Source organism: Anser cygnoides, chromosome 18, assembly GCF_040182565.1.
Source record: "Anser cygnoides isolate HZ-2024a breed goose chromosome 18, Taihu_goose_T2T_genome, whole genome shotgun sequence".
NCBI classification, from domain to species: Eukaryota; Metazoa; Chordata; class Aves; order Anseriformes; family Anatidae; genus Anser; species Anser cygnoides.
Window position 1 is genome coordinate 9,394,825 of NC_089890.1, and position 16,898 is coordinate 9,411,722.

At 43.8% G+C, this 16,898-nt stretch overlaps 1 protein-coding gene across 1 annotated transcript in view; it reads left to right on the plus strand.

The window, feature by feature from the left end:
• VPS53 (VPS53 subunit of GARP complex) overlaps nucleotides 1-16,898 on the plus strand; it is a 62,692-nt gene that overhangs the window by 20,462 nt on the left and 25,332 nt on the right. Inside the window, 6 exon segments of the mRNA XM_066979827.1 lie at nucleotides 4,062-4,140; nucleotides 5,474-5,617; nucleotides 6,195-6,337; nucleotides 7,021-7,162; nucleotides 9,009-9,110; nucleotides 12,265-12,359. Of these exon segments, the coding sequence (XP_066835928.1) occupies nucleotides 4,062-4,140; nucleotides 5,474-5,617; nucleotides 6,195-6,337; nucleotides 7,021-7,162; nucleotides 9,009-9,110; nucleotides 12,265-12,359 (705 nt within the window).

Genomic DNA, 16,898 nt, shown 5'->3' on the forward strand with positions numbered 1-16,898 from the left:
TATTCCAGCCTCGTGCTCAGAAAGATAACTTGCTTCGTTTTCTTCCAGACTGGTAATGACAGAAACCTGCTGTCACTGGCCATTTTAAAGCCACGTGCAGCTTAAGCCTTGGTGCAGAACTCTGGCTGGCTTTTGCTTTTTAGGGGATGATTATTTATTACTTTTGTAGTTGTTGGTAATTAAAGAGAACAATTCATCACGATGCTAAAAGGCACAGTGGTATCAAGTCACACCAGAGAGACTGGCAGGGACATGGAGGAGAATTTCCTTTGTTTTATTCTCCTTTCAAGATACAGATCTGAAAAGCTCAAGAAAGGCTGTTCCTCCTATTTTTAGCAGTGCCTCTGCGGGGCTTTCCTCCCAGTGTTTACGCAGCAAGAGTCGCACCATCTGGTAGTGATAGAAGTGGCTGCGTGTGGGGTGAGAGGAGAGCTGCACCCAGGGTGTTGCTGGGGTCTCTTTACCACTTTGACATCCAGGCAGCAAATTACTACAGGGAGGTCTCCAGCATGGTAATATCTGCTCTGCAGTTGGACTGCCCATCTGCCTACTGGGGCCCAGTTTGGAGTTGACTTCTCTCTCCTTGCTTGGAAATACTTCCACGATTCATGAAACATCAAAGGAAGTTTGCCTGTCTTCTCGCAGTGCTATTTTTAGGGTGAAATTACTGGGGTTTGGTATCTCATGGATTTGGTTTAATAGCACAGCTGAAGCCTCTTGGATTTTTGTGAAGGCAAGAAATGCTTTAGTGGATTTTGGCGCAGACTGTGACAGTAACCAAAGTATCACATACAGTAAATCTATTATATACACTGCTAGGCGAGTGGATTCTCTTGCTTTATTTAATAAAGAGCCTCTCTTTCTCGGCGTGAATGGAGTGAAGTCAAATATGAATGGGAGACCATGTTAGATGCTTAGCGCTGTTAGATGTGATCTTTGTCATGTGGGGTTCAATCTAAGTTCCTGCTCAAGTTTTATAGGTTGCTTTCTACCTGTTCCAGCTCCTTGAAAATAACCAAGCAAAATCCCACTGCAAGTATTTATTGGAAACCTGACTGAGCTCTCAGTTGGGTTCTTGGAGAGATCCTGTTGAGTATCGATGTAAAAATGACATAATTCGCATCCAAATGGGAGCGTTCTCCTAATCATGTTCCTAAAACAACTACTGCTGTGGTGCATTGGAGGTTGTTTGTTGTAGTAAATAGCAATATTTTATCTCTCAATTCTTTTCTGTTCTCTATCTGTAGGGCGAGCTTACAATTAGTGGTCACAAACCCACCCATGAAAAAAGCCTTGCAGATAGTGGAAAAAACCTTGGAAAGTATTTGGGGGGGAAAAAAGGAAGATTATAAGTTTGCCCCAGCAGAACAGGCTAGCTCAGCCTCTTTGTATCTCAGTGAGCTGCCAGGCGTAGTTTAAGATTTCTGGTAGCTTTGGCTAAAGGGATTGCGGTTTCTAGTAATTTTTGTCGTTTGAAGCATAAGTGTGAGGATTTTTTTTTTTGTTTTTATGGTGGGGAAACAGTACAAGAAGCCACTAGTAATAAAACAAAAGTCAGAAAACCAAAAATCTCTGCTCGTATAACCAAACGTTTTGGCACATGCGAGCAACCCCAGGAAAAAGCAATTCCCTGCTGCGGCGAGCCAGGATGGCTGCTGGGCACCCCAGCAGGCTGCCGGGAGGGATCCAGTCAGGGAAGGAGATGTGTACAAAACCAGCCCGGGGAGAGATCCGAAATCTGTTACCAGCTGCGAGTGCCTGAGCTTGCTGAGCCTCAGTGGGTAATTCACTTCGTGTAAGTATTTGAACACACGCTCTGTTAGACACGCACAAGCGGTCCTTCAGCGGTGAACACGAGTGAAGCTCGCCCTGGGATTGAGGCTTTTACCCCGGCAGTTTCCATTCCTGCTGCAGGAAGGTTGTCCCCAGCTACAGAAGGGCTCTGAGCTTTCTGTGGGGAGCAGGAAGCTCCAGTGGCTGAAGCAAGTGCTGTCCTGTGTTCTCCGCCTAAAGCAATCTTTCTGGAAAAACACGGCGTAAATGTTTTTGTTTCTCTGCGTGTGCTGGTGGGAAAAGAAATAATTGTGTGGGATTGTGTGCTTACAGAAAGAGCGATAATTACTGGGAGGGTGCTGAGGCACCCTGTTGTTGCTCACACATGCCTAAAACTTCGGCCAGTTTGATTTCTCTGCCCCATCCTTATCTCTCAAAACATTAAAAAAAAAATATAAAAAAACTCATTTTCCTTGTTTGCTTTCAAGAGATTTTTAAGCAGCACAGGTTTAAAAAAAAAATACTACTTTAACATCCCAGCTCAGCAAGGCATTCATGCAAGTTTCTTAGTTCAAGGATATGAGAATCCCCATTAAGGATACCCTTAAGTACTTTCCTGAATCAAAGCCTAAAATAACAAAGCCTGTGGACAGGGCTTTTAACTGCCTGACAGTGCCTCTATTAAATTTGTTGAGGCTTGAGGAATCTGGCTGCTGTTCTTTCCAGTGCTCCCACTGTACTCGAGCTGCAGCTGTTGTCTAACAGGAAGGTCCCTGCTGTACGCAAGGCAAGAAGTACCACGGCTCATGGGTCCAGTGTTTATGCAGACTCATTAATTCATGTGACTCGTAAAACTAAAGGCTTTTTGTTTGTTGATCACTGAAAAGATGAAATTTTTCAACCCAGGGTTAGTATGCTTACTGTCTGCCTGTAGCTGTGGTTGCTGGGCTGAGTTCCTCCTCCTCGCTTAAATTCTCTGCTCTATTTCAGCACATTAGTGAATCCCTTTTGTTTTACAGTTACGAAGGTGTTAACTGTGAATCTGTACCTGGAAGGGTGAAAGATTTCTAAACATCCTCTGAAGCAGAAAGCTTGAGTGAGAATTAAGTTTGACTTCTCAGGCAGGAAGCTTTTCAAGCAAAATACCCCCAGATAAATCCTGCATAAGGCAGGTCGCACTTACAGTTAAATCACAGATACAAAGTTATATTTCAGCCGTGACTTTTAAAGGACTAGAATTTTTGGCGTTTGGCACCGTTAAAGAATCCAGACTATTCTCCAGCATTGTCAGGTCAGCTTGGAGCGGAGCATTTCCGCTCCTAATGGACCTAAAATGGGAAGATTAAAGAAACAGATCATTCCTTGATGAAGTTGAGGAGTCGTAAACAAAAAAAATACCCGAATTCTTCCCACAGGCTGAAATGCTTTCACAAAAGTAAATGTAGCCGTTCTTTCTAACATATCAATCTCAGTGGAAAAATCCACTGCTTTGAATAATCAATTTAGTCCTTAAAGTGTTTCCAGTATAATAAAAAGTGATGGAAGAATGTGAGGGCTGCAGAGGGATGTAAGTGCCTAACTATTTATTTTGGCTCTTTCCAGTACGTGTAGGCATTTCCATTTCCCTAGAAGTATCAATTAAGCCATATTGACTTTTATTTCTGGAAATTGGAAGCCTTATTCTCTCAACTAAATAAAGAGCAAGATTGTGATCTGTTCGGACTTTTTCACCCGTCTCATACCTTTGCTCTTATGCTGCTTAAGACAGAAGATTTATAGGATAAAACCACGGCCAACAGCATGCACATGGATGCATTTAAAAATAGGTCAGTGCACCTGGAGCTGTGAAAGGTTCGCTATGAAGATTGAGACTTTGTGAAGTTCTTGTGTTAAAAGCATACTTTTTGAAACTTGATCAACAGAAACAAGTATAAGGATCCGCTATAAATCGATGACCTTGGTATTAAAGGAGCCCTGCTGATTTCTCAGCTGATTAAGTGGCCATTATAGAAATATTAAATTGCAGCAGCGCGAGAGCATCGAGGACTCGTTCCAGTAGAGCTCAGGAGCTGATGCTGTGCAGATGGAGCTGTCTTCCAAGTGTCATTCGTGGAGGAAATACTTTCCCAGTTTTGACATGCAGGCCTTCTTAATGGGGATTTTTTTTCTTTAGCATACTTTTTATTTCGTCCCTTAAGAGAACCCTATGTAGCTGTTAGTTTTTCAGTCCACTTCGTAGGAAAGTTTGCAGAAAATGGAACAAAAGTTGTTTCTTCTGTCCTCATCAGGGTGAAGGCAGCGCAAAATGAATTAGGACAGCAGATCCTGGCTGACTTTGAGGAAGCCTTTCCTTCTCAAGGTACAAAGGTAAAGCTCTTTCCCTCTTCTTCCCATTGAAAAGTGTCGCTGAAAACTAGCCAACATCATTGTCATCGGCTTTTATCTCATTTTACATCTAGGCTTGATCTCTCTGTTTCAGGAGCTAATTTAGAAAGCAAATGAGTCTCCCAGGCTGCAGGGTGCTGAACACATTTCTCACTGTTTCTCTCCAGCGAATGTGTGAGAGAAATAACACCCTTCCTCTGTCAACGCTGCATCTTGAGTCTGGCTGAGAAGTGCTGGTACACTGATCATTTGCACAGACAGAAAAAGCACTGATCGGTGAGAACCCCATCACGGTGGCTTTCAAAGTCAGACTGTTGCTAAAACACAGCAGTTGCAGTGAGGTCTGCGAGCCAGTCAAGGATTACACCAAGCACTATGTGGCCCTACAGACCAAAGTGGGGCCCTGCACCCTTGGCATGTAATCCAGGTGTTCCTCACCTGTGTTTGTGGTTATTTGTTGGGCACAAAAAGTCTGTGTTGTATCCAGGGAAAGCCAAGCACAAGCTGTCTGTTGACATGCTGCTGCCACCAAGTTTGTCTCTTGTTTACTCAGCACAGATACAGATCTGGGCTAGGGCTAAGGCACCAAATGTGCTTCCCCCAAATTATGCATCCAAATGTTTGCAAACAACATGGGGGTAGGTGTGAATTTGAATTCATTCTAAAGAAAACGCTGGTTTTGTCTTCCAAAGTGCCAGCTCTATTGGGTTCTTCATAAAACTATCAAAGTACAGAAATGAGGAAGCTACTTGGAGCAGGTTCTTGATGAAGGGCAGATCTATGTACACACGAAGCAGCTTCAAAAGAGCATTTTTAATGCTTCTAAATTTTCTGTGTTTTCCCCTAACATCATCATAGGGGTCAATACAGACCAGCAGATTCTCCTTTAAGTGTTGCTTGCTGGTCATCACTAGACTGCTTTTTCCCCATTGTTTTCGCCTTCAGTTTTGCAGAAAATAAGTTTTCTTGTTCCATGTCAGCCACTTCTCCTTAGCTGTTCTTCTGAATATCTAGGACAATGAAAGAATTTTCAGAAGTGCTAGGACCATGGTTCTTTTCTGTAAAGGAGGTTGCTGCACTTCTGCAGTAGGTGGATTCCTGGCTGTTGAGCCACAGAAGAACTTTTTGGCCAGCGATATGGAGGGAGCTCAATTTCATCCAACGGTAGAAAGATGCCTCAGTAATAATAGAGTAGCATCAAAAAGAGAAGAATAATGGGAAAGGATAAAAATGAGATAACTTGGATACAGTACAATTTGCAATCACCCATTCAGCTATTCAACCTTAAATCGTTTGTTCCTGTTTATTTTGTTAGAGGCCTGGTGGACCCAGCAACGTCCTGCGTGATGCGTGTCTAGTCGCAAATGTCCTGGATCCCAGAATCAAACAGGAAATCATCAAGAAATTTATTAAACAACACCTCTCGGAGTATCTGGTCCTTTTCCAAGAGAACCAAGATGTAAGGGAAGCATTGCGAGCTACATTTGAATTTTGTAAATGCTCCTGCAGAGCAAAATGCAAAGTTCACGTTTCCACAGCTTCCTGTGGTAAAGTGTCTTTGACCCGAGGGCTTGGAAGCAGTGACTTGTTGGTGTGATATGGACTGGCTGATGAGCTGGGAGGCAATGTTGTCTTATGCCAGGATGATTTCCTCCTCTTCTAGAGCTTCTATGAACTTCTTTAAGTTCATAGATCAGCACTGTAACAAATAAATAAAAGTTAGATACACTTTCTGCCCTGTAAAGCGTTGAAAACATATTCTAATAATTGCAAACCCAAAACCCTTAATAACAAAGTTCAACGGAATTTGCTCTCTTAATTCTCACAGGATAGGATTTTCAGTCTAGCATGTGTTTTGGCACTTTTCAAATGCTAGAAGTCATTCTTCAGGATTATTAAAAGTGATCAAGTTAACTGTGATCAGTAGCCCGAGCTCCTCTGTGAAACTACAACAGTACAGTTAAGCAGTCGGGCTGAGTATTAACAGCTGCTGCTGTTAAAGGTACTGTTCTTAAATATACTGCTCTCCATCTCAGGTCGCCTGGCTGGATAAGATTGACAGGCGCTACGCTTGGATAAAACGTCAGCTGGTGGACTATGAGGAGAAATACGGGCGCATGTTTCCCCAGGAGTGGTGCATGACAGAGCGCATCGCTGTGGAGTTTTGTCACGTCACAAGGTGAGCGTGGGGCAGGGGGGCTTGTGGCGCTTCCTGGCAGCGTCACCTTCCTTAAAACAAAAGATTGGGTATGTCTTTTGCCAGGTTGATCACATAGTCATGGGGCTTTAAAGGCAATCTCCTTGTGTATATATATATATGTATGTAAATCGCATGTGATTAAAAGCGAGTGGACAGTGAACAACCCGAGAAGTAACCCTAAAATTGTATTTACTGTTGAGAGAGCAAGACAGGATGGAAATGGATTTTCAGTGTACAGAGGTAAAAATCAGTAATATTAGAAGAAAGTGGGAAAAAAAGGTGGGAGCAGACTATGATGTGACTGCTCTGGATTATGTTCTTTGAAAGCCAGAGGCAGGGGATCAGAGGAAAGTTCTGGCAGGAGTTCTGGGTTCCTCCTTAGTCACTGCACTTCCCAAGATTTGGTGCTGCTGAGTTTCCTGCCTGCAGTGTGTTCTGGGTGTTTGGAGGCAGGGTCCTGTTACCCAAAGCTCTTAACAACTGTAGTTATGTTTGAAGTGTGATATGTGAAGCAGTTTTGTTGTTAAAGAGAGCATCTTAGGAATTAGCTTGTTTTGCGGTGAAAGCATCTCTAGGTAATAAAATGAATTTCATTCTTAGGTTTTGGATCTTTTTCTTTATAGAAAACCACATTTATTTTCCCCATTTTCTCACTCTTTCAGGACTGAGCTCTCAAAGATAATGCGTACAAGAGCAAAGGAGATTGAGGTCAAATTGCTTTTGTTTGCAATTCAGAGGACAACCAACTTTGAAGGACTACTGGCTAAACGCTTCTCAGGTTGCACTCTAGGTGATGGGACAGTGGTAAGCAAGAGCAACCCTTTCTACATCTTCCTGGGCGGGAAAAAGCCCATCTTACACATAGCTATGGTAATGGGAAGCTGCAAAAAGTGTCACCTACAGCATCCACTGGAGGTGGAATGTTTAGTGTGACTGTATTCAGTGGATTGTAGTTGAGAAAGTGATTCCTGATCTTGTAGTTACGGTAGAGGGGATGGTGTAGGGCTCACAAGAAGGAAACTACACTGACTGTGTACTCCGTTGGTCTCTGGACGCTGCTGTTTGCAGCTGAAGCCACATTGGTATGGAGAACCACGAAGTAATTACGGCACGGTGACTGCATTATAATATTTGTTCTCTGCATATTGATGACACATTATAACTGAAAGTCGTCTCCTCTGTTCATTTCTAGTTACCACACGTTTACCCCATGGTGACAACTTCCAGTCTCACATTGGGTTAACTTATCTTGCAGGGGTGTCGATAGCTTCCACTTTTCAGTGTCTTGTTTGGTAAGCTGTAAAGGCAGAGCCAAGAGAAACACCTCGGTGAATGCCTCTGGGGTCATCTCTCTGCTTTTTATGCCTGAAATCTCATCTAAGTGCTCTGCCAGCCAAGTGCCCTGGGAGCACAGAGCCCACATGTGGCTCAGGAGCCACTGGTTTGAGGTTCACTGCTCTGGCCAGCTGGTTCCTCAAAGCCTACTTGGATGCGATAATTCAGTTTATGAGGCAAGCCTGCTGGGCCTGTTTGTAATTTGCTGTGGATCAGCAGGTGCTGCTAATTAAAAAGGGGAAGTCCTGTAAGGATTTCTTCCTGGCTGAATTTAGATCTCTGAAGAATATTGGCTTTGTTTTTCCGACAAATTTCATACAAAGTTTGCAGCTTTAATTAAATTGACTTCACTGGGTTGTTATCCCTGTGGAAAAAGTAGGCACAGAATCAGTTACAAATGAAATAGACAGAAGGGGAGAGTGCGGCTTGAAAAAAGTTTCCTCTCCTGTCTATGTGATGTACCTAGAGGCTATGACACTCGAGATGTCGTCATCTGACCTGTTTTAAACACAAAATGAAGCCCATAATTTTAAACGGCTATCTAGTGAGTACACAGTGGGGACGAGCAGTGTCGTGGGAGCAATAACGTAGGATTTACTGCAGCAGCAGCAGAGTTTTGGAGCCTCCTGTCAGGGGTGGTGTCACCAGTCCTGCAGTTACGTGTTGTGTTTTCAAAGGATTTAGGAGCGAGTCACAGCAGTGCCTCCTGAGCAAGAGCCGCCCTGACACGTGTGCCTCTACTTGCGTAGGAGAAAGGCATCAGCTAGAATTGTAAATTCAGATGCTTTTACCTGCAAGTTAAATAAAACCTGAGCAGAAACCTCTTTTTGGGAGAGAGGGAGATGGTCAGAGCACAGGAGCCATCTCATCTAAGCTTCCTGATGACACATGGCTCTCTAAGAGAATACAAAGAAATATGCCGCTGGAGGAACTGCTCTGAGCTCTGCTTGAGCCTCTGTACCCTTCTGGGCTCTGCACCTGAGAGCCGCTGAAGCAGCAGGGAGCCCTGATGGGTCTTCCTGGTGGAGACCACGTGTTTTGGAGCATGGGGTTTGAGAGGATGGGAATTTCACATTGATCAAAATGCCCTTTCCAGGGATGATTGAGGTAGAGTTGGGTGAGCGTAGGTGTAAGAAGAGTAGGCTTTACAGGTGAAACACTGAAGTCTGCAGTCACCACTGTGCTTGGAGAAGACAAACTGCTGTACAGTGCTTTGAAGGGCTTAGTAAAGCAAAACATGGATGTGGCTGTGTGGACTGTGGGGTCAAAACAGACTGTTCTCTAAGGAGTTTCCTTTTTTTAACCTTTAACACAGAAAAAGCCAGAAGTGCCTCCTCCCTCTACCAACCCATTTCTCGAGGATGAAGCTGGGACAGAGACAGATGAGATTGTAATTGAAAAAAGTGATGCAGAAAAAGTAAGTTTCTGAAGCTCTCCTGTCCTCAGTGAGGCAGTCTCTGTGTCAAAATCTCTGGTGGTACCTAAGCTTTTCCTGTGACATTGATTCAAAGGGTTTGTTTTCGCAGCAATTCATTTAGCACGGTTTCGTTTCTCTGTGCAGCATACAAGCTCCCAGTATGACTGTGGTTTGCCGTGGTTTGCTTCACTGAAACCAAAGCAATCTTTATTTCAGTTAATAGTGCAGAGACAATCCAGTCACATGAGAGCAAGCAGGATTCAGTTCTAGCCCATGCAGCAACGGCTCAAATGTAACTAGAGGACTTCTGTCAAAGGAAGATGAACTAGCATAGTTGGGTTTTCAGATCCCAGGAGGAGCTCCCACTACAAGGAGTTGCAATTCATATTTTGCCTTGTCAGCCAAGCAGACTAAGTCTGGAGTCATCAGACAGCTCATTGAACTTTCAAGTGTCAGTTTTAGGTTTTCACTCCAAATATATTACTGCTGGGATTTTTATATCTGTAGTGTTTTTCATCCATTACCTCTGCGTTGCTGGCAACACCTAACCGCTTGTAAAAGCACTGGGTTTCAAAAGCCCTCTGCAAACAATAAAGGAGTGAATAGTAAGCACTTTTGTTTTAATTGGCACCAGTATCAAAGTCTGCAAGCCCTCTATTTTTTACTCACCAGACAGATATTTTCTAAGCATTCAATTATATGTTGCTTGGGATAGGTACCCTCCCTTTGCTCAGTGAGTTCACGGGCCGTTTACAGGTGGTAGCCTGATACGTGACTGGGGACCTAGGACCTACTCAGATCCGTGCCCCAAAATAATTTGTGGGCTGGTAGCTTTCCATCAGCACGGCTGGGTGCAGTGCATCCCCTCTGGAGGGCAGCCCTCTGCCCTCACCACACAGTAGTCCTGAAGCAGAATGATAAAGCAAAGTTTTGTTTTTTCCATTAAAATGCAGTGTGGAGAGCCGGTACCGGCCAGACTTTATCAGTGATCTAGAAGAATGAGATTGGGAGCTCAGGGAGACATGTGTGATGTATTTTTTGTGAAGAGCTTTCTTTCTGCTCTCTGCAGTGGCTGAAAGAAGGTTGGCTCCGGTATGCAGCGTTGAGATGAGGGGACATCCTGGGAGAAAGCAGTAGTGCCAGAATGCAGGTGAAGAGAGAAATCACAAAGCCTTTTTAGGTGGTTTAGGGCTGGTTTTAGTGAGCAGTGGAACGCTCTGCCCTGGCCGGAAGCACCTGCATGACACCACAGGCCCCAACAGTTCTGTTTCAAAATGCCAAGAATTGGTTAGTGCCAGTGAGTTCAGGTTGCAGGTCGCATTTTCTGCTGTCAGCAGATGGAGAAGAGAAGGGAAAGGAAGGGTTGAAGATGAAGGGTTGAGTGGTAGAACTCCTTCAAGACACCAGTTCTGAGAATACGAGACACTTATGAATGTAAGAGGGAGCCTAAGAGTGAGGGGGGAGGAATCCATATTAAAAAGAACCTCTTTTAGTGATCCTAGCAGTTAGGTTTAATCTGTTTACTTTGGATAGTAATGAAAGGAAACTGGGCCAGCTGCAGACCTCCTTACTGTGACAACAGTAACCTTTTATTATTTCCATCAAACTCAAGGAGGAAATAGCTTAAACATCTGCAGCTTTTGGACAGGATTGCACACTCAGAAATACAGCTTCGCTGCTACTGTTAAAAGATTTAGTATTCTCTCCACCAGACATGCTGGGAGCAGCATGATGCAGAGGCGCACGCACGCAAAAAACCAGCTATGCCTTAGGATTCAGCTCTTCCAGCCTGGTAAATCGTAAACATGATGAATCTGCAACCTTGTGCTGGCGCTGCCATTGTGGAGCCTTGGCGACTGGAAGGCTTCTGTAATTACCACCTATTGTTTTCCTCCCAGCTCTGATGAGTGCGTGCATCCGGCAGGAACGGGCAGGCACTGGCAAAGCGGCTGGGGTAGAGGATGCTGGGCAGTGGCTCTCTCCCAAGGCTGTAAAAAACTTACATTCTCCAGCCCTGCTGTTAGTGAAAAGGTTAATGAAGCAAGTCTCATAGAGGTGGTCTGGCCTCCATAAAACTGTTCACTCACTTTAAGTTTGCAGCCATATGTTCGTATTCATCGCGTCTCTGAGCCTTAATTATTTCTGAGAAATACTTGCCTAGCAATTTCTGCAGATGACTTAGTGCCATCATCTCTGTTATGTAGGAGAGAACGTCCTTTAGGCTCTCTTGTTTTGCTTTTTTATGCTTAAAAAAAAAAAAATCAACTGGAAAAATTTGTATCTTCATTGGCTAGGAGCTGATCCTGGCTTTTTGTGGAGAGAGGCAAGAATTCCATTCCAGAGCTCTCTGCAGGCAGTGAAAAGTTGTCAGCTTGCCAGCCAGCAACAAGGAAAATTATTTCAAAAATAAAATGAAATCTAGCTGTAGGGCAAAGACAAGTTTAAAGAGCCTGTCCAGCCTGATAGTTAAACATGCACATATTTAAGCGTATGAGTAGTCCCAGTGGCTTCAGTGAGATGTGCTTGGCCACTTTGTAGAGTACAGTACTGAACTAAAGTGAGAGTAAACTGGATGACTCCCAAACGGCGTCTGTGCTTAACACTCTGTGATTTTTAAAATAGAAGTCTTTGCATCCCCAGAAACATGTTTTACAGTGAAAGTAATCTTGTAATGTTGCCTGTATAATTCCAGCTCCAGTAATTACACTCTGTTTATCTAAATAAAAGTCATCCAGATGAAGTCCATAGCTTCAAGTTGTTATCCTTAATGTTCTAAAATGTAGGGGTTTTTCAATGTTACTTCCAAATAACTGCTGCATTTCGTTTCAGAGGTGACCTGGGGAGTCCTGTTACTGCATTTAAGATTTTTTTCTACTGAAGTCTGTTAGTAGGGAGCAGCCTTCCCTTGAAGGCTAATAGTATTTTAAAAGTGAAAAGATAATTCTTTGGAATACTGACAGCTCTGTAAAAGCAAGGGAAGACTGGGACACGCTGACCTTGTATATACTGGTGATTATATGCCTTTGATTATTTGACAACAAATTTTAGTGTTGTAGCATTTCTGAGAGCTTAGATCCTCCGTGCTGTTGTATTACAATTTCTTCTAGGTTTACAGAGCAAGTTGGAAACTAACACTCTCAATGCTTCCTTACAGCCAAAGAAGCCAAAGGCCCCTGACAATCCTTTCCATGGCATTGTTTCCAAGTGCTTTGAGCCTCACCTTTATGTGTATATCGAGTCCCAGGACAAGTGAGTAGCCAGTGTGCTCTTTTAGTTTTGCTTTTGGACGTGCATTACTGTTGCATTGTGGGAGGTTCTGTCTCCAGAAAATGAAATTTATTGAAAATTTGATTTCTGATTTCATTACGAGCAGCACTCACGGTTGAAGAAAGTTAGAATGAGTAAGGCCTTTGCTTAAGCAAAAACGAGCATTCAGAGGGTTGTGGATGTTGGTTTCATCTGTAATTGCAAAAGCCTGTAGGAATGATGCCCGCTGCCTTTCTGCGGGAGAGGCTTAGTGTTTCTGAAATTGCTTCTGTTGCCTCTGCAATTCTCACTGCAGACATAAGCCTTTCTCTCGTCTCATGTCTTCCACAAATAGTAGGTTTGCTTTTTCTGTAAAATACACAAGTGGCTTCATGGCAGAGGAGTTTCAAGATTTGCTTTATAGAAATGTTATTTGAGATCCTCAGATGAAAGCTGCTGTAGATGAGCTGGCAGTAAGATAGCATTATCATCGGTCACAGATTGGGACTTTGTCAGGCTTTGTTTAGGGGTTTTAATCCCTAGAACCCTTCTTCATCTTCCTTTTTGAGTTACAGCAAAATAACTTGGATGAGGCGAACTTTCAGCTTAGAACTCTGGGAAGTTTTTACAGCTCTCACCCATGTTTTTTTGTGCACCTTTATTCACACTAGGTTTTTAAAAAGCAACTCTGACAACAGCAGTTGTCAGCTGGGAGAGGAGATGGTTGAAAAAATGTTGACGATAGTCTTTTAGTCCAGGTTAGTGGCCAGAAAGGAAAAACAAGAATCTGCCTCATGTACCTCAGCTATCTAATGCCCTTCTGTCTTCCATGGACTTCCACGTGGACTTTGATTATAAGTCAAAGTTAGTGTCCTGATTTTGTCCAAACTCCAAGACAGCAATCTTGAAAAAGGTTTCCCATTTCCCTCAAATCTTTCATGCCTTAAAGTAAGTAAGTAAATAAAACCTCGTGCAGTGGTTTGTCATGCCAAGGTTAGGTTTTGCTCTGCAGTAAAGCAAAGGGAAGCAGATTCCCTAGCCTCCCCCCACCTCAGTGATCTGAGCACTAACTTGTTTGAATACTTCTTCCCATCTCACTGGGGGCCATTTTAATCCCCATTTTGGTAATTCTACCCCACTGTGCTCCTACTCCTTTCAGTTGGTTTTTTTCCTTTTCTTTTACAGTTCTGAGATGTTTTATATTAGCTTTATAGCCACAGGCTGCAAGAAGTTCAAAGAAGAACTGCCACGGTATTCCCCATGCTGCCCTGTCTGCCAAAAATTGCTTTTCTTTGATTTTCACTCTTCTTCCCCCTTTGATTGAACTTTTGAGGAATCTGTTACTGATGTCTGAAAATGAGGAGTTACTTAGATAATTGTGTGCTTGGGTTTTGAACAGAGAGAGAAGTGGGGCAGTTCTGTTCACCGTTGTGTTAAGTTTGGGGCAGAAACCAGCCTGGTCCTTTTCTTCTGAAAAATTGTTTCCATACCCATTTAAAGAAGCGCAGTGCCAAAATCTGCAGCAATTTAAGAGGAGATACCTGAAAGAAAGACTTTAAAGATGCTGTTCTCCACTCTTAACTGCAGTGTAAATATCAGGTTTCTTAACAGCGAAGCATATTTCATTTCTTTCCCTTTGGGATATGCGTCTCCAGCTCTTCTTCGTGGTCTGTCAGAGCCACAGAAGTGTACATGAGTGAGCTGAGCAGTTCTGCAGGAGCAGTAGCTCTGTCAGGTCTGCAGTGTTGCGAGTATGCAGAGCTGTGTTTCAGTGTGCTGAAAGGCAGGCGTCCTTCAGCTGGTTCAGCAAACTGACACTTTGCAGCGGGTGTTTGCAGCCGCATGAGCAGAGGGACTTCCAAAATACTCAGTCAGTGGAAACTATCCAGCAAACAATCCAGATAGCTCAGTGCCATTCACACCACTGAACAGACCGACTTACTAAGCACTGTGTTCTTCTCTCGTGCTGGTTTCTGAGGAGCTGCCTAATTCCTCTTGTGATTGCCAGAGATGCAGAAAAATCTCTGACTAGGCTGAGTGAAAGAAAAGAAGAAGAGGAATGAAAGGATTTGAGAACCAGAATAAAATTGTATGATTTCATTTCAGGTTTTCTCCTGGTTAGATTAGGACAGGTCTTGCTCCCGGTAAATATGCTACAGTTTGGTAGCACAGATGCGATGCTTCTGAGAATTTGCTTTGAGCTTTTTTGCAGAGCCTACATGGAGAAAATGTTTGTTTTCTGTAGCTCTTCTGCCTTCTTCATGGTTCTTCTCCCAAGCAGATTCTTCTGCAAAATTTTGTGCTCCCATTGTATAACCAACACGTTCATAAAAGGTTGTTAGCCTTCATCTTGTGTTTGGGCCAGCTGAAACTAATGAGAGCTTTGTTGACATCAGCTGAGGCGTGCATTAATAGTGGTACATTAATAGTATATTAGTTCCCTTAGTGAACAATATCCTGATGCTTTGCTTGTGTCCATCTCGTGCTAAAATAAGTGTGGTCCTCTCGGCCTGCCTCTGAGAGGCAGTTTGTCCAGGTTAGGATCAGAACGAGCACGAAGTTGCAGCACCCCTCTCCCAGCTATTTTGGACAGCTGCGTTTGCTCCTGCACCCCAGTTGACAAGACCTTGGGGACCAGGGCAATGCAGACAGGTTTCACTTCGCCTTGGAGTGGAGGAGAACATGTGGAGGAAGCATAAAGAAACAAAAGCCATCGACATTCCTAACTGTGCCTTGAGAATATGGAAAAAAAAAGTGGCCGGTGACTGCTAAGAAAGCTCCGCTTTGTTGCACAGATGGAGCAAAGCACAGATGCAGAGGTGGAAATGCAGCTGTTTAATTCAGCGGGACTTCTGACAGCAGCAAGCCACATCTGCTTTGCTGGAGAACCTGAGGAATGCTGCAGCTCGTAGCACGTGGGAGCCCTCCTGCAGCAGCCGTCTGTTTGGCTATCGTACAGCTCGGGGGGGAGGTGGGCTTTGCTCCACCGTGGTCAAATCCAGTCGATGCTTCAGTTCAGTGTTCGATCGCTCATGCCAGTGTAGAGATTTATCACATTGGTTGAGAAGCCTGATGTTTTTACAGTTCTTGTAACAAAGCTGAGGAACTGCGTTTGTAGAATCAGAGCTACGTAAAGTACTCAAAGCAGAAAGCGACAAGCATCAAGAAAGGCTACTTGAATAGCCAAGGAGCCAATTTTAAGCCAAAGAGCCTTGCTTTGCAGTTTAAAGCCCAGGCATTACAAGCACAGCTCTGTAGATCAGTTGGGCCCAGGCAGATCATCCATGGTGCAGCAGTCTGTAGGTTTATTGGAGAAGATCCATGTCACCTCTTCCTCTTGTGCAGTGTTGTGGGATTTGCTGGTAAATTGGACTGGGAATGTTTTTTTCTCTTTCACAAGATGAATAGAAAGAAAGGATAGAAAGTGGGGAGATTTTTTTTTGGTGGTGTTTCTTTCCCCTTTCCTTGGCAGAAATAAGCAAGAGTGTTGTCAGTAAGGCTGTACCCATCCCAGGAAGCCTTAACGCAGTCCCTTTGCATGGACTCTTGTGCTCTGCTAGGTACTCTGTGAACTTGCCTAAGATTGGGAGAATATTTTAAGTTAAATCTCTTTGACAGGCTTTTTTTTTTTTAATTTGGATCATGGCACAGCATAGCCAGAAGCTTTGGTGATAAACCCTCAGCAGTAAGTGTCTGGTTGTGCCACGGGAAAGGGAGAGCTGGAAGAAGCAGGAGAAGCTGGAAAAGAAGTATAAAATATGTGAGCTTCGCAACTCATGTTGGTCAGTGGAGTGATATTTTATCATCTGAAATGTCTATATATTCCAGAGACAGAGATGTGCAGCTTCCGGAGGAGTAGGACCAGCGGAACTCCCCAGGATCAGAGGGCTTCTGTTGGTTCTGTGTATGCTCTGGCCCTCTGCCATGCTAAAAAGCCTTTTTGTCAAGATGAAACAGCAGAGTAAAGTTTATTGTTGTATAAAGACCAAAATATTTGAGTAAGGACCAGGTTATAATGAATCACTGGAGACAATAGTGGGGCTTTTTGTGCTTTTAAAAAGAGTTTAAGTAGGAAGTGTGCTTTGTGCTCATGCTAAATAAAACTGCTGTAAAGGATGTGTCACGTCGTGCAAAACCAGGTGGTTTCCAAATGGGACCCAGCAGTGGCAAGTGGCACACCATTCTGAGCACATCCCTTTGAAAGCCACAATCCCCGAGGCCGCTGATACGGGCAGTCCGACTGTTCCTTCTGCCGGTGCCAGGAATGAAACTCGAGCGTAAGCTTTATGCACTTGCATCGAATGTGCTGAACCCAGTCCTGGCACACTTGCGAGCTTTTCTATGTGACTGGAGAACAGATTGAAGCTGCCACTAAAGCTCTGAGTACAAAGGGTCATTACTCATCCGCCCGGTCTTCATTACTGCACGAGGTTTGTGCTGGGAGGGTGGAGATGAGAAGGGGCTAGATTATTGAACCGCTAAAACCTGTTTATTGGTGTCACCAGACAGGGCATCTGGTTTTAGGCATTACTCTCTCTTCCA